Source organism: Hyperolius riggenbachi, chromosome 3 (assembly GCF_040937935.1).
Source record: "Hyperolius riggenbachi isolate aHypRig1 chromosome 3, aHypRig1.pri, whole genome shotgun sequence".
In the NCBI taxonomy this organism is placed as follows: Eukaryota; Metazoa; Chordata; class Amphibia; order Anura; family Hyperoliidae; genus Hyperolius; species Hyperolius riggenbachi.
The window spans coordinates 332,188,317-332,205,293 of record NC_090648.1 but is presented as its reverse complement, the minus strand read 5'-3'; the positions used below and the strand labels follow the sequence as shown (position 1 = coordinate 332,205,293).

Below are 16,977 nucleotides of genomic sequence, written 5' to 3'. Positions count from 1 at the left end.
TGCCTTGAGAGAAACAAAATCAAACACAAATGGGCAAACATCAAGCATACAGATACATCACATAGTGCTGTATAAAAGAAAAATAGTAAAAAAAAAAAAAGTAATTCATGCATATACTACAAAAATATCCATAAATCAGGATATCCACCAATAATGTACCATTCAGTCACATATTCACACAGTACATGCAAATCTAGTAGAAACCTCTCTAATGTCAAATTCCAGCATAAATCTTAACACGGAAAATAATGGTTCTCTGCTTAATACCTAGAGGCTTTCCCACAGACCACACACAGCAATCATCATGCATACTCAATTACTGTGCTATATATATATATATATATATATATATATATATATATATATATATATATATATATATATATATATATATAATATATGTATACATATATACATACACACACACATACCGGCATCTGCTTACATATACCGATATTTATGTACGTTTACATGAATACTTGCATGCACTTATAGCACCACATACATGTACACATTCTCAGAGCTCTAACATATTTCCCATAGCATGCTACTGAACATATGGGGAAATTCATTTCACACACTCTCTTGGCGGGGCTTACAATGTAATTTCCCTTCCACATAAATTATAGGACAGTTTTTGTTTGTGAGGAAGCCCATTATCTGACCAGTATATTTGTGGATTATGGGATGAAACCAGGGCACCCAGAGGGAACCCACACGATTATACAAACACTCAGGAGGGGGTAACCTAGCCCATTCATTCAATAATTTTGGTCTTGTTCAGTCACATGCACACATAATCACAATTCACAAACATTATATATATATATCAGGGGCATAACTAGAAATCACTGGGCCCCCCTGCAAAACTTTGGATGCCCCCCCCCCCCCCCCTTGCTTTCTGCTTGGGTAAACTGAGAATCAACGGTATTCAATTGGCTAGTGCACACAATACACAGCATTTGAGGAGGGGTAGAGAGGTTGGGGGCTGGGTGTTGTACACAAGAGCCTGCTGCAGACTGAATAGGGACTGAATAGAGACTAGTCATTAGAACAATTGTGCTGAGAGCAGAAAGGTTTTTTTCTGTCCACACCCTTAGTTGTCACTCTCTCAGGACAGGGAAAAGAAACTTCTTCCCCCACCAGGGCTCCCTTGGGCTTCTGATCCCCCCTGAAGCTGCATCCCTCGCAGGGTCCATTGTGTTATGCCCCTGTTATATATATATATATATATATATATATATATATATATATATATATATATATATATATATATATATATATATATATATATATATAAAATGGCTTGCTAGTGGTTATAGAAGAAATATTATTAAATGTTGTTTATGCAAGGTATATAGCCAGACATGATACAGTCTGAGAAATAAGTATCCAAACCATTCTATCTAACATCACAATATCCTGGTAAGTCTGACCGCATCACTTGGCAGACGGTAACCCATTCTGAAATTTCAGAATCCCCCCAGCAATTAAGAAACACAAGCAAAAATGTGTTAATCTCTACAAACTTAAACTTGCCCTCCCTACCTCCACTGAGGAACACAGGTCACGGTTTTCAGATAAATTGTAACTGAGAACACAGGTCCCTACTGATTTTTATCCAAATGGTTTGTGAATTTGAGAAACACAAGGGGTTATCACAAGTATTTCTAACTAATGTGCTATGCATGGTTAATACTAAGGCTCTGGCTATTAATTATTCTTTATTGTTTATTAAAATAGAAATATCACCATGGGGATCTCTTAGTGTCTCACGTACCAGGGCCAGGGGGACAAACTGTTCTTGATGACAGATGTGTGTGCATAAAAAAAGCAAGAAAGAAAAAATGAAAAAATGAAGATGCTAGAAATGATCAGAATTATAGCAGTATGCTGAGTACAGAAAGTAATGTACTGACTGATCAGAATCATTTATTTTGCCAAATTCAAAGGGGGGGGAGAGGTGCTGTATCTGGAATTGGGTTTTGAAGGATGGTGAGAGTAAGGGGCGGGGGGGAATGTCAGAAAGCCAAGAGCCAAAGGTGCCATACTACAGCGCTACCAGTCGCACTCTTCTGTTATCCCTAAGGAGACATTGAAGGGGGGGGGGGGGGGGGCACAGAGGGAGGTAAAGGTTCAGCAATGATGGCCCAGTTCTTCATGCAAGAAACTGGTGGTGATGGCTGATACTGCTCAGGATCCTGATTGCTGACATCTGGCATCTGGCAGTGCTGACCAAGGGGTTCCAGTTCAAAAGGCACAGTGGTGTTCATTTCTGTGATGGGTCCCGACTCCTAGGCAGCATTAAGCAGGGCTGGCAGGATACAATTTAGACGTATGTTAATCTTATTAATCTTGTTAGCAAACTTAAAAATATTCATGAAAACATGCCTTGTTGATAGTCGTCCTAAATACACTATTTAGAACTACTGGTGTTACAAACATTTTAGTGCAATGATGACTGACCTCTCATCAATTTTGGCATTCTTCACGTAGGAGTGTACTCACTTTTGTTGCCAGTGGTTTAAACATTAATGGTTGTGTGTTGAGTTATTTTGATGGCACAGCAAATTTACACTGTTATACAAGCTGTACTCTGACTACTTTACATTTTATGAAAGTGTCATCTTTGGTGTTATATAACATAAAATTATAAAATATTTACAAAAATGAGAGATATGTACTCACTGTTGTGTGTGCAGAGCTGGAGCAAGTTTGTGGTAACAGGTGAGAACCAGAAGGCAACTGAAGTTTGGAGAAAATGTTGATTCATGGGCACTGGCAGGCCCACACTCTGACTAGCTGGATACATCTTTGACTAAATATCAATAAATAATGTAGGGTTCCTTGAAGCATGGAGAATAAGAACTTCTTAATAGTCACCCTTGCAAAAAAGTTTGATCTCAGTCTGGTTGATCTCCTTAATAGTAGTTCAAAGAGTAGGTATAAGGTAACATAGGAAAATCTAGGTCAGCAACAGAAAAACAGGTTACACTAAATTGCATATTCCATATGGAAGTCAAGGACAAGTTCAAGTACCAGGCCAAGGTTCAAACAGAAACAAGAAGGCTTAAGCAGAACATCCAAAATGCAGGCAGTACACGAGTGAACAAAGCCCAAGGCAAGCCCTGTGGAATCAGGAGCCAAAACAGGTTTGAAAACTACTGAGGATGGTAGAAACATAATTGCTAGATAAAGCTGGGTCATAGCAAGGTCATCTCAGTAGCAGGATCAGAATAGGACATGACATAAGTCCACATGGTCCATGAGACCATCCAATAAAGAGTCATGCATCATCTTGTGAACCTCAGAAAGATGTCAGCACACATGCATGATCATGGTTTACCATATACCGATTACATAGCTACTCTTGTTCTCTAAAAATAAATTGTTTCTCAGCTATTTTGGCAGAAGTTCTAGTCAGGAATTAAAGCAAAAAGGTATTTGCTGGTATAATGTTATTACATATAATTAGAATGACGTTCCATTTTTATGTTAACATTACTAATTCTAGCTACATATACTAGTGCCATCATGTTCAATCTTCATTAAAAAACTTTATCAATTACCAGGAATTGGGGTCTCATGATCACTGGAGAACTCAAAACATTGCAAAGTGAGAGGTTCAAAAATAGAATAAAGATCAAGAAATGGCTGATACTCGCTGTGTAATATTTCCATGATGGTTGATTCGCCTGCAGGTCATCATCTTTACTGCTGGCATAAAAACTGGACAGCACAAACTGCCCTTATATATAAACACAGCCACTAACAAATTAATACAATGCAATGAGGTTCACAGTCTGAAAACTGTCAGGGCCATTGCCCTTAAATCACACTGTGGGGGAGGGGTGTTCACCACAATATCAGCCACTCAGATGTCCCTGATGCACAGAGAAAAAGTAAAGATTTCTTGTGGAAAGGAGGATATAATGGCTACTCATTGTGATGAAGTTCTATCCTGGGTTAAAGTTCTTCTTTAACCTCCTGGGGACCGCCTAACGCCAATGAGCGTGATCAGGGCGGCAGCCCCAGGACCGCCTAATGCCAATTGGTGTCAAGTCCTGGGGCGGGGATTTGCAGAAGATCGCGCACGCCAATGCACACACCTCTCCGCATGAATGACGGAGCTCCGCTCCGCCATCAGCCTCCCAGTGGTGATCGCCGCTAGGAGACTGTTAGATGGCGAAACCACCATCTATTTACTTGGTACAGCGCTGCGATCTAAGGCACAGCTGTCTGTAGTCCAGGGAGTGATCAGCTGTCATAGGCTGAAGCCTATGACAGCCGATCACGCTGATTGGCTGGTGGGGGGAGGGAGGGAGGGGGAGTTAATAAATAAAAACAAAAATAGTACAATTTATTAAAAAAAAAATACATATAAATATTTCTGAAAAAAAAAATAAAATGGGGGAATGATCAGACCCTACCAACAGATAGCTCTGTTGGTGGGGAGAAAAAAGGGGGGAGGGGGGCGGATCACTTGTGTGCTGAGTTGTGCGGCCCTGCAGCTTGGCCTTAAAGGTGCAGTGGCCGTTTTTGTGAAAAATGGCCTGGTCTTTAGGGGGGTAAAGCCTATGGTCCTGAAGTGGTTAAGTACAGCTTCCTAGCAGTGAAAGAGACACTCATTCACAGAAGTCAGTGCAGACTGCTACAGCATTAACTATGACTGTAGGTAAAAAGCATGAAGAATTTACCAACATATCTATATAAAACACTATAATACCTTCCTAGACCAAGACAAGGAAAAAAAATCAGAATTTTACTGCAGTTGAGTTTTAGAATACACAGCAATATATATATATATATATATATATATATATATATATATTTAAAGTTGATTTTTAAAACTGTTAAAATAAAATAAAAATATATACAATTCTGAATAGAATTCATGAATACAGGATTTGCACACTTATGAAGATAAGTAAAATATAGTTATGTTAGTCATGGTAGACTTCATTGCTGCATTGTTGTAATTTTATCATTTGGACTTGGGCCCACAATAAAATGTGGGGACCACCAGGGTGGTTTATTCACTGTAAAAATAAGGCTTTAAAATGCTTTAGCACGTGTCAAATGGTTCTGTAAGATTAGAATACTCTCTTGGTGCATTCAGTTGTTTGTTTTATGAATTCATTTGACATTCCTGTGTTTTGCATTATAGCTCATGATGGGAATGTAACCAAGTGGCACGAAGCCTACTTCCAAAAACCAAGACCATATTTTACAAATGAAGGTTTTTCAAATCCACCATGTCCAGATGGGACAACCCGTCTCTTCAGCAAGCAGGAAGTGTACGTCATTGGAGCTGACAATACCTGCATGCTACAAGAATATTGTAATGGACCTCTAAAGCCAAGAAAACAGTACAAGTATGTTTATTATTTTTGGTGTTTGACAAAATGAAAAATCTTTTTTTTTACATACATCCTGAACATGAAGAGATGCGTAACACTAATTTTACATTGCTAAAGACTTCCTGGAATGTCAAATGTGGTAATTTTTTTTAAAGAATATTGGATTCTTAGTGTGTGTTTTAAGAGAGCCTCCAGAGCTAGATACCAACGGAGAACTGGGAATATAAGTGATCCTGCAACCCTTTACTGCATTTTTTTTTATTTTAGGTTTCATAAGTTTGCAATGAATATTTCTAAAACCTAACCACTTCACTACCACCCCTGTACAAACACTTTATGGTCTCTGACCATCTTTTTGGTTCTAGCGATATGATACATACTTAACCACTTGAGGACCCACCCTTTACCCCCCCTTAAGGACCAGCGCTGTTTGATGGGATCTGTGCAGGGTGGGCTCTGCAGCCCCCAGCACAGATCAGCGGGCACGCAGAGCGATCAGATCGCCCCCCTTTTTTCCCCCCTATGGGGATGATGTGCAGGGGGGGTCTGATCGCTCCTGCCTTCAGGCATATTGCGGGGGAGGGCACCTCAAAGCCCCCCTCCGCGGCGAAATTCCCCCCTCCCTCTCCTACCTGTCCCCTCCCCGGTGATCCGGGCTGCACAGGACGCTATCCGTCCTGTGCAGCCAGTGACAGGACGTCCCCTGTCACATGGCGGCGATCCCCGGCCGCTGATTGGATTATTTCCGCTTGTGTTTACATTTAGCCTGCGAGCCGCCATCGGCGGCCCGCAGGCTATTCACAGAGCCCCCCGCCGTGAATTGACAGGAAGCAGCCGCTCGCGCGAGCGGCTGCTTCCTGATTAATCAGCCTGCAGTTGGCGACGCAGTACTGCGTCGTTGGTCCTGCAGCTGCCACTTTGCCGACGCACGGTATAAGCGTGCGGTCGGCAAGTGGTTTACAAAGACAAGCAGGGTATAAATTTCACAATTGCGTATAGGGCATTGTTTTGGTGCAAAGCACTGTAATAAATCACATTAAACTAAAATAAAAAATATATTTTTGTTTTCATTTTGATATTACAAAAACAATTCTAAAAAAGAAGTTGGTGCCTGCTCTAACTAGCCGCACACAGCTCCTGCACTTTGCGGGTGCATGCGGTCCAGTGAGCGGCAGGTGGTCGTTAGTGGCTGGATGGCATGCTGAGCTGTATATCCTCACACACGCAATGTGAATTAGCATTGAGCGGGTCGCAAGCAGCCGGTAAGAGTAAAGGAATTGCTGTGGGGCGTGAGTGGAAGTAAGACATGGTTAGGACCATGTTTGTAAAGTATCTATTTAATTTGCAACGCATTTCTGGGAAAGAAGCCTCCCTTTCATCAGGCTGGGTAGGCTGTCAGCCAGTAGGGAGGCATGTCTTCTGCTGCATGGTCATGTGACTAAAGAGGGGGTGTTTCAGGCTGGCTCCTAGGCTCCTATAAGTCTGTGAGAATTTATGAACTGATGGGGTAGGTAGATTCTTATTTTATTTTGCAAAAACTACATTTGTTATTGCAAAAAAAGTATATACATATTAAATTATAAATTATGATAAGTCTCGGCTCATGCATAGTTTTTATCCCACTCCATAGCATGCTGCACATTGTCCCTCCTCCCCCTCTATGGCAACAGAATGAGTCGCTATCTTGTGGGCTTGTGATGCACCTGTACAGCATTCATCTGCTAGCTGTCACCGAACAGTACTCATGCATGTGTATGTACCCTAAAGGCGCACTAAGCCAAAATGCAGTAGATTATCTTGTATATAAGGAATAGCTGAAGGCTCCAGCTATGTGGTAGCCTTTTTCAGTAGTCTAAAGAAGGTGCTGCCAATGCCATACGCAAAAATATACTATATATCGTTTTATTTTTATATATTTAGTTAGTGTAACGTTTTCCCCAGCACTTTACAGAGTAAATAGTCTTGTAACCAAGTGTTCTTCAGAGTAGTAGTTCCCCATCTAATCCCCACCATAGTCCTGCATCTCTATCATAGTATGTACTTTTCATGACTCTAGGATTTTTATGATAACACAGCTCAGCCATCTTACAGGAGCTAAATGGCTTACACTTCAAGTAAATAAAGTCCAGCTTTGATAGTAGCTGCACAGCTTGTTGGTCAGACCTGAGAAGGTAACACCTTTTTTTGGGGAAATATCCACAGGGAATATCCTTATCCCATTAAGTTTCAATTCATTGTTTCCTATCCCGCCCAATCAGTGGGGCTTCATGTAGAACAAATGGACTGAATGTGAAGGACATGTGTGTATACTAGAAGCAGGCTGTTTTATTTATACTGCCTACTCCATGTCAGTGTGACTACACTATGTGAGAATGGATGGATTTTAGCAAATACAATAGACCAATTCTTATAGCCCAGAAATGAGCTGAAGCAGAGTGGGGATTTTGTGCAGCATGTGCTATACCAAATACATGCATACCTCCTAATGGAGTGTCATAGATTTCCTGAGAATTACCCTGCTTGGCAGAACAGCGACCATTTAAAATGAATATTTGTTTAATCAAAAGCATAACTACAATTCATGCCCCCCTCCCACCCCCCTGAAAAACCTTGATGGGGCCTTCCAGTGTTCACACCTCTTCCCTTGCCTCCCCTTGGGGCCCTCACAAGGGTCATAAAACAAGTGTGACCCTCATGATCTTCACACACATAGCAAGTGTAGCCACAAAAACACCTAATCTGAACTATAGTATCTTGTATTGGAGCAAGGGAAGGTTAGTAGATGGTGCCCCCTGTGATCACAGGGCTGCACCCCTCTAGTTACAGCTGAAAACTGTTGGTGTTTTCAAAAGTTGAAATGCTTGCCTGTCAAGACTTGGATTTTGCTTTGTATGGCCACTAGTGTTGGGCGAACAGTGTTCGCCACTGTTAGGGTTCTGCAGAACATCACCCTGTTCGGGTGATGTTCGAGTTCGGCCGAACACCTGATGGTGTTCGGCCTTTTTAGTTCGGGTTCACCCGAACTATTCAATGCCCGCCGAACAGGGCCGAACAGGGCCCCTGTTCGGCCGAACAGGGCCCTGTTCGCCCGAACATGCCGCAATACGGCCCCCCTATGGGGTCGCAGGCATAAGGGGGGAGCATGCCCCGATCGCGGGAGGGGGGTCGGAAATTCCCCCCACCCCCTCCGCTAGCGCTCCCCCCTCTGCCCGCTTCCCCATAACAAAAGTTTGTTAAAAGTTAATACTAGTACCGGTGGCTGGCTGTTGGCCTGGCAGTGGAGTGAGTGACCTCACGTCCTCTACATAATGACGCATATGAGGGTACCCTCGTATGCGTCATCACGTAGAGGACGTGAGGTCAGAGAAAGGGCGGAAGTACCACAAGGGTACTACTGCTGAACCGCCCGCTGCCCGGCCTCAACGCGTCACTCTCCTAGGCGGACTCCTCCTCCTCACTCACTCCACTGCCAGCAGCCAGCCACCGGTACTAGTATTAACTTTCAACAAACTTTTGTTATGGGGAAGCGGGCAGAGGGGGGAGCGCTAGCGGGGCCGTATTGCGGCATGTTCGGGTCCCCATTGACTTCCATTGAGTTCGGGGTTCGGGCCGAACATGCCGAACATCTGGCCCATGTTCGGCCTGTTCGGCCCGAACCCGAACATCCAGGTGTTCGCCCAACACTAATGGCCACCAACATCTAATGCCTAACCAGGCTTTTAAGCAATGGGCTAGATCCAATTCACATTTTCTTCTTAGTTTTCTCCAAAGTGATATTTCACATCTTACCAATTAAGTGCCTTTCAAGCCACCTGCAAGCAAGACAATGCTCCGAATAATGTTGTCAGTACTTTTTCACCTACTTTTTTCAACTTTTTAAATTCCTGTGACAGGAGCTCTAGTTACGCCAACTGCGCATACGCGTTCCTGTCTGCAAGTACTCCAGGATCATGCTCCATCGCTGGAGTTGCTGCGTGATTGCACAAGTTCACCTGCAATCACAGAGAGCATTCAGACAGTACCACGCATGCATAGTGGAGCTCCTGTCGTAGGAATTTCAGAACTGAACAGAGGAGACCTAGAGGACATTTATGCAAATATGCATTCCACCCACTACCCGGCCAGTACCAAGAGATAAAATACAAAGTCAATTCTGTATTTGCAAGGTTTACAACTGAGCCAGATGGACCAAAAAAGATAATAATTAATTCAAGCAAATCAATGGGCAGTAGCAATGGCGTAGCTTAGGAGCTGTGGGCCCCGATGCAAGTTTTACATTAGGGCCCCCCAAGCACTCTATACATAACAATTGATACGGCGCACCAAAACCTGCCAATGGCAACTACAGTGTCAGAGGTGCAAGAAGAGGATGGGGAGCAGTTTGTTAATGAATACCACTATTCAAAGTATCTATAGAAATGATTATTATGAGCACAGGACGAATAGAGAGCTAATACTGCAGTTCAGGGAGGGCCCTGTGGGGCCCCTCTGGCCCAAGGGCCCCAATGCGGTCGCAACCTTTACACCCCCTATTGCTGCACCCCTGGGTAGTAGGCAAGAAACAAAAGAGGAAAAATACTTAATCCGTGGTTTATCCTTTCCAATCCAGAACATGCCACTTAGCATAGTCCAACAAGTGTGACTGTAAGCAGATTGCTACAAAACTGTCACCTGGAACAATCACAAAAGCTCATTTCAAGCAACGGTGGCCTACAAGGAGTACATAGCTTTAGTGATTGTGATTAACCAGTTCGCATTCAGTCGTTTTACATTTTATGCATCCGAGCTATGTTCACCTCCCATTCATTAGCCTATAACTTTATTACTACTTATCACAATGAACTGATCTATATCTTGTTTTTTCCGCCACCAATTAGGCTTTCTTTGGGGGTACATTTTACTAAGAGCCACTTTACAGTAAATGCATTTTAAAAGGAAGAATAAGAAAAAAACGGAAAAAAATCATTATTTCTCACTTTTCGGCAATTATAGTTTTAAAATAATACATGCCTCCATAATTAAAACTCACGTATTGTATATGCCCATTTGTCTCGGTTATTACACAGTTTAAATTATGTCTCTATCATAATGTATGGCGACAATATTTTATTTGGAAATAAAAGTGCATTTTTTCCGTTTTGCATTCATCACTATTTACAAGCTTATAATAAAAAAAAATTGAAATATTTCATCTTTACATAGATATTTAAAAAGTTTAGACCCTTAGGTAAATATTTGTGTTTTTTTTTAATTGTAATGTTTTTTTGTTTTTTTTTATTTAAACATTTTATGTGGGTATTTTTGGGAGGGTGGGATTGAAATTGTATTTTTTTTTGTAAATATGTGTATTTTTATTTTTATTTAACATTTAGCTGTAGTTTACTTTTTGGCCACAAGATGGCAGCCATGAGTTTGTTTACAGTGAGGTCACTCTAAGCGTAACACGTACGCTTAGAGCGACGTAGGGGAACATAGGAAGCAGAAAAAGCGTAGCTTCCGAGAGAAGCTGTCGCTTTTTCTGCGGGTGAGAGGAATCAGTGATCGGGCACCGATGCCTGATTCACTGATTCGCTGGCTAACAAACCGCGGGCTGGGAGCACGCGTCCACGCGCGCGATCGGCCGCGGGAACGCGCAGGAGCGCACATGGCTTCCTGGACGTGAGCTTCACGTCCAGGAATGTCAAATAGTTAAACTCCTTCTGTTGTCACTTGAGAGCCAGTGGAATTACATACAGAAATCACTGGGATTCGCATGTTCAATCCACACCCTTTATCTGCCCTGCAAGACTACAGTTGGGTATTTTTGCCTAATATTCCTCCAAAAGGCAAGCTGCTATGATGAAGGTTAAGATGTGTAATAAGGGTGCGTTAACACATCCAATTTTGAGTGCCCAATTTTACTACTTCCTATTAGTAGGAGAGCTTGCCTACACATTCTGTTCATAGATAGTATTTTATATCTGTTGGCTCTCATACTACATGGAGGTGGTAAAAATGGCTAATCAAAATTGGTTGTATGTACCAGGCTTTAGCATAATCTGCTTTATGTCTCAAAGTAAACAAGAATGATTATTTAGTACTAGTACATTATAACCATGCCAGAATGAAACTATTCACTCAGTGAAACATGTCTATAATTAAAAATAACTCAATGCTTTTTTTCTTGTAAGCATTAATGCGGCTATTTTTTTCCTTGTAGGTTTAAATTCCGTGCTACAAATACCAAAGGACAATACACAGACTCTGAATATTCTGAGGCTATAAAAACATTAGGTAAGGAAATAAACAACGCTGTCATTGAACATCTGTATCACTTTGTGTACATTATAAATAGAAGATATAGATTATATTTATTGAAAATAAAAGACATCCTTGTTTCTGGAGTATCTAGATGTGTCCTTAGAAATCTGCTGTGCATATCTTTTTTTTGATTCAAGAGAAATGTTCTCCTAACATGCACATTTCCAATAACTATGGAAATTTAGATCCCACTAGCTAACTAGCTAATAGAAGCTTCTAGGTGCTTCTCATTTAGCTGGCATGTAATTATTCAACACAAATTTTAAGCTAAATGATCAACAGATAGTGGCATAACTAATGGCTAATATCAGTAATATTGTATTAGTAATCTTATAGGAGAGGGAACTCAAGAGGTCGAATGTATGGACATAATGTATGCCATTCTTAGACCTAGACTACTGTCCTTTGATCCAAGTACTGGTAGTAGATGTGGGCTATCCTGGGGTGAAGAGTCTAAGTGATCATATTGCTGAATCCACATTTTTATTTTTTTTAAACTATTTATTCCCAAAGTATCTTTTTGCTCATTTTCCACAGAATATGTCTCATATTATGAATTCACTCATAGAAGCTTCATCTTTACTTTCTACTACTACATGGTCACATGAATGCTGACTGCAGAATTTGTTGATGCTAATGTTGCAGTCTTTGTGCAATCTGATTGGCTTTTCCAGAGCTGGTGCTGGCGTTTATACTTAAAAAAAATATTGCATATTGAGCATCCTATTGCATCATATTGCAAAAGTCATTAATAAGATGAATATATTATGTTGTGATTGATTTTTTTTATATACTGTATATTTGGCCCAAAACCGTTAACTCAACTTTATTTTATGAATACAATTATACATACAGAATGCTTCATGGGGAAAAGAATTAGGTCAAATAAGACACATTAATTGAATCATTATGAAGACTGTAAATCTGTAGTATTATGCTGTGTTAATACTGTATGATACTCTAGAGACAGATCCTGTGCACTTCAAGCACGTTTTACAGAAGCTTTAAATACATCAAAGACATTTTAGTGGTATTGTAACAGGTTTTTAATTCTCATTGCCAGTAAAGGAATGCATAGCAATGTTGTATTCATTAGGTGCTTTACCACCATTTCACTTGTAAATGGGATTAATATTAACAGACTTTTGCCCCTTTAATGCAGAATTCCCTAACAAAAACATAAGGAAAGAATTCATAAAATATTATAACCAAGTACAAATGAGACTCACTGTTTGAAACTTTTGTTGGCCTCACTGACCAGCTGTTTATCTAGCAAGCTGATCTGTTAATTCACTATAATACTGTATATCAGCTTATTCGGGTTTGTTTTGCATGTGCTTTAATGGTGTTCTATTTATTAAATTGACCAATTCATTATTTCTTTACATTCCTATTTTTTTTTTTAAGTTGGAACTCTAGAAAATGTTTAAACTGTTCCACAATTGTAGGTCTCAGTGGATGACAGGTGTGAACTACAAGCAGCCTAATTTGGCACCTAGATTCTTTTAATACAGAGCCATGCTGTAATAAGGGCAGATTATATGAAAAGGCTGGCACTTCCCAAATAATAGGTGTTTATTGATGCAGACAAAAAGCCAATGTTTTGGGACAACGCAAGTCCCTTCCTCAGGGAAAAACGGGTCTGTCAATTACATCAATGGGACATCTGTCTGGGCACACCTATACAATGACCAGCAAGCCATGTGCCTAGTCCAGTAGTTGCTGCATATTCAGCAGCCACTGGGCTGGGCACATGGCTTGCTGGTGAGTGTATAGGCTTGCTGCGCTGCCCAGACAGATTTCCCATCGATGTCATTGAATGACCGGTTTTTCCCTGAGAAATAAACCTGCGTTGTCCCAAAACATTAGCTTTGTGTCTGCATCAATAAACACCTATTATTTGGGAAATCCCAGCCTTTTCATAGACTCTAGGAATTTAAAAAGGGGGTGCTGTCAATCACCACACAAATTTGGCTTGAGCACACCAATATTTGGTTGGCATATACCAAGGGCGTGCGGGTTAAACTCTGTTACCTGTAATAAGTGTAGAATGCAGTCGAGCATTATCCTGCTGAAATAAACAAGACCTTTCTTAAAAAAGAAATAATCTGGTTGGCAGAATATACTGCTTCAGAATCTGTATGCATAGTACAATGTTAATGGTGTCACCATGTGCAAGCTGTGCATACCATGTACACTAATGCAACCCCACACCATCACAAATGCTGGCATTTGAACACTTAATAACAAGCCTGAAATCCAACTGTTTTTTAGCCATCAGTACACAAGAGTAATAATTTACAGAAAGAATTTCACATTGACTACTCATCTGATCACAGGACAGTTTTTCACTTCACCTCAGCCCATCTAGAATGAGCTCAGGCCCAGAGAAGAGGAGGGTGTTTCTGAATCATGTTTGCATAAGGTTTCCTTATAGCATTGTAGGGATTTAACATGTATTTAAGGATGTAACGATAATCCCTGTTCACATACAGTTTCTTTTAGAACCTGAGCTCATGCAGTGATTTCCAGTACAGGATCATGTCTATTCTTAAAGCCTCATCTACACGCGTAGATGAGGCTGTGATCCGGTGGCTCGATTAGCCGCCGGATCGCCTCTTCCGCGCACCCGCGCATGCCCGCTGCGTCCCCGCTCGCCGCGCGTGCACCACATACGATTCCCCGCTCGTCCCCGCTCGCCCCTGCCAGCGCCGCTTATCTTCCGCTCGATTCCCTGCCATTGTCCCCTCGCGGGGAGCGAGCAGGGAATCGGCGGAAGCAAGATCCGTCCTGTTGGATCTTATCAATCGAGCCGCATCAGCAGCTCGATTGATAAGGAGCATCGCGGCCGCATCTACGTGTGTAGATGCGGCTTCACATAAGTGTATTCACTAGGGATGATCAATTACATGCAAATACAGTACTTCAGAGTTTATGCGAATATATGTAAATTTGTATGCAAATATGTTCAGCTTGAAAATGGACCAATTAAGTCCCACCCAGGTTTAAATTAATTGGTCCAATTTCAAGCTGCATATATTTGCATAAAATTTACATACATTTGCGTAAACTCGTACGTATTTGCATCTCATTGATCATTCCTAAACTACACTAAACAGAATAACATGCGTAAAATATTACAATGAGTAGCGCCTAAATCAATACATATCATGCAATGCATTATAGTCTACTCATCGTGTGTAAGACGTTACGCACGTTATTCTCATTATTGCACTTTACTGAATACACCCTCAAGTATAGTTGTGTGAGATCTCTATTTTCATGATTGGTTTTTGATGGAAAATTCAATTTAATGGAAAATTCAATTTAATTGTTTTACCTTTTTGTGTACAATCAAAACTAGATTAGAACACAAAATGGTCATACATTTTGTGTTCTAATGGCAGCATGATTTCTCACATAGAGCCTAATTTAAAGGAGTTGTGAGGTAAAGATAACATATGCAGATTTACTTACCTGGGGCTTCTTCCAGCCCCTAGAAGACTCTCTGGTCTCTCGCCACAGTCCGGTCCTCCTCCAGTCTCCCGCAGTCAAACTTGTAATGATCAGCAGGGTTGGCGTCTTTCTGTACATGTGCAGGTGCGTGCAAGCCGACCACATTTGTGCTCCCACCGCTGGACAACAGGACCGAGATCGCTGGCGGAACATGTATTCGTGCAGAAAGATGCCAACCTGGCTGGGTTAGTGATCATTATGAGCCTGACTGCTGGAGACTTTGTGGCAAGGGACCAGAGAGTTTTCTAGGGTCTGGAAGAAGACCCAGATAAGTGAATCTGTATATGCTATCTTCATCTCGCAACTCCTTTAATGAATCTCCAGATAATCACAGAATATAAGTTTTATTACAAATATGGTCTAGATTTATTGAAAATCATCTGCTCTTAAAGTAGTCTGAAAGTCAGCATTTCAACTTTGCTCTAAAAGATTCATCACAGCTTGAAAGCTACTATCCCAGAATTTTTTTGTTAGCAGAACATCACTAAAATGGTTAAACAAAGCACTTTGTCTTGCTATTCAGCTTCAAATCCGCATCCAAACTGGAGATAACAGTATCTTTGTTTACATTCCAATGTTGATACATGTGTGTAAACACAGTGTAACAAGTGAAAAGGAGCTCTCTGTGAAGCTCTCTGTGCTTCACACACAAACAGCTCAGAACAGCTAATTCAAAGATGTTAATAAATACTGTAATAAAAAACTGTTTGAATAAAATGCAATGGCAGGTTTCAGGGGAGGATAAACTACACTTTGGAAACTTGTTATTTGTAAACAGACAATATTACTTATGCACAAAAGCAAATATGATAACTGTATGAGTAAAACTAAGTAGGAAAACACGTTTTTATTGAATGTTATGTCAGAGTTTCAGACCACTTTAAGTGGTAATGGTTTGCATCTCCCACTTGGGTTTTATCACAAGAGTTGAACAAGGAATAAGTGAACTCAAGGCTTTGTGGCTGTAATCACATGCTTGGATTTTAAAAAGACAATAAACTGGACATTTTACAGAATCAGTAATGATTTTGGGTGATTTCTGACCTAGAAATGTCTTAGCAACCTATATGAGTTGTAATCTATTACAAGGGGGAGCCATTGACGCTAAGCATTTGTTTTTCATGTCTCTTGATCTGATAAATAGCATGCATAGAATGTGAAATAACTTTTTTCTTTAATGTTCATCTTTTATAGCTGATGGGCTGTCAGAGAGAGCTGTTGAAATCATTTTATCTGTTACCCTGTGTGTCCTTTCTGTTATCCTTCTTGTGGCTGCCATCTACGCTTTTGCAAGGTATGTTTAGCATGTGATTCACTCGCTAATGAAAGGGTTTCATTATAAAGCCCAATGGAACTTTTTTGAAAGACCTGAAAAGCCTATATGAACAAAAATGCAGGAAAGTGTGTATGACTAATGGCTGCAATAGGTGGCAAAAAGTAGCTCCTTCATATGCATGTAAAATATGCTACAAATCAGCCAGTGAACTAATTCAATACAGAAAACTTTGCAGTGCTACTAGTGCTAAGTCCACTTAACTTTCTTTACTAAATGTAACCAACTGCAGCTTCTTACAAAATAATTATGCAACCATCTTGCAATAATTATGCAACCATCTTCTGCGTCAAATTCTTCATCAAATTGCGTAAAAGTGGCTGAGACAGAAGCAAAGCAAGGACTATGCATGAACCAGTGAATACACTAAGCTGAATACTCACCTCACAAGGCAGGAAGACGGATCCCAGTGACGACCCACGTCGACGAGCGTTCCCCAATCCATCTTCCTACCTGTGGGTATATGCA

General features: G+C 40.8%; 1 protein-coding gene across 5 annotated transcripts in view; it reads left to right on the top strand.

Annotated features, from left to right (window-relative positions):
- The window catches only part of PTPRQ (protein tyrosine phosphatase receptor type Q), a 356,602-nt gene that overhangs the window by 280,370 nt on the left and 59,255 nt on the right, over positions 1-16,977 (top strand). For all 5 annotated transcript variants that reach the window (XM_068276870.1, XM_068276873.1, XM_068276874.1 and 2 more), the window contains 3 exons: positions 5,168-5,375; positions 11,560-11,633; positions 16,371-16,470. In XM_068276870.1, the coding sequence (XP_068132971.1) occupies positions 5,168-5,375; positions 11,560-11,633; positions 16,371-16,470 (382 nt within the window). The remainder of the gene's footprint in view (positions 1-5,167; positions 5,376-11,559; positions 11,634-16,370; positions 16,471-16,977) is intronic.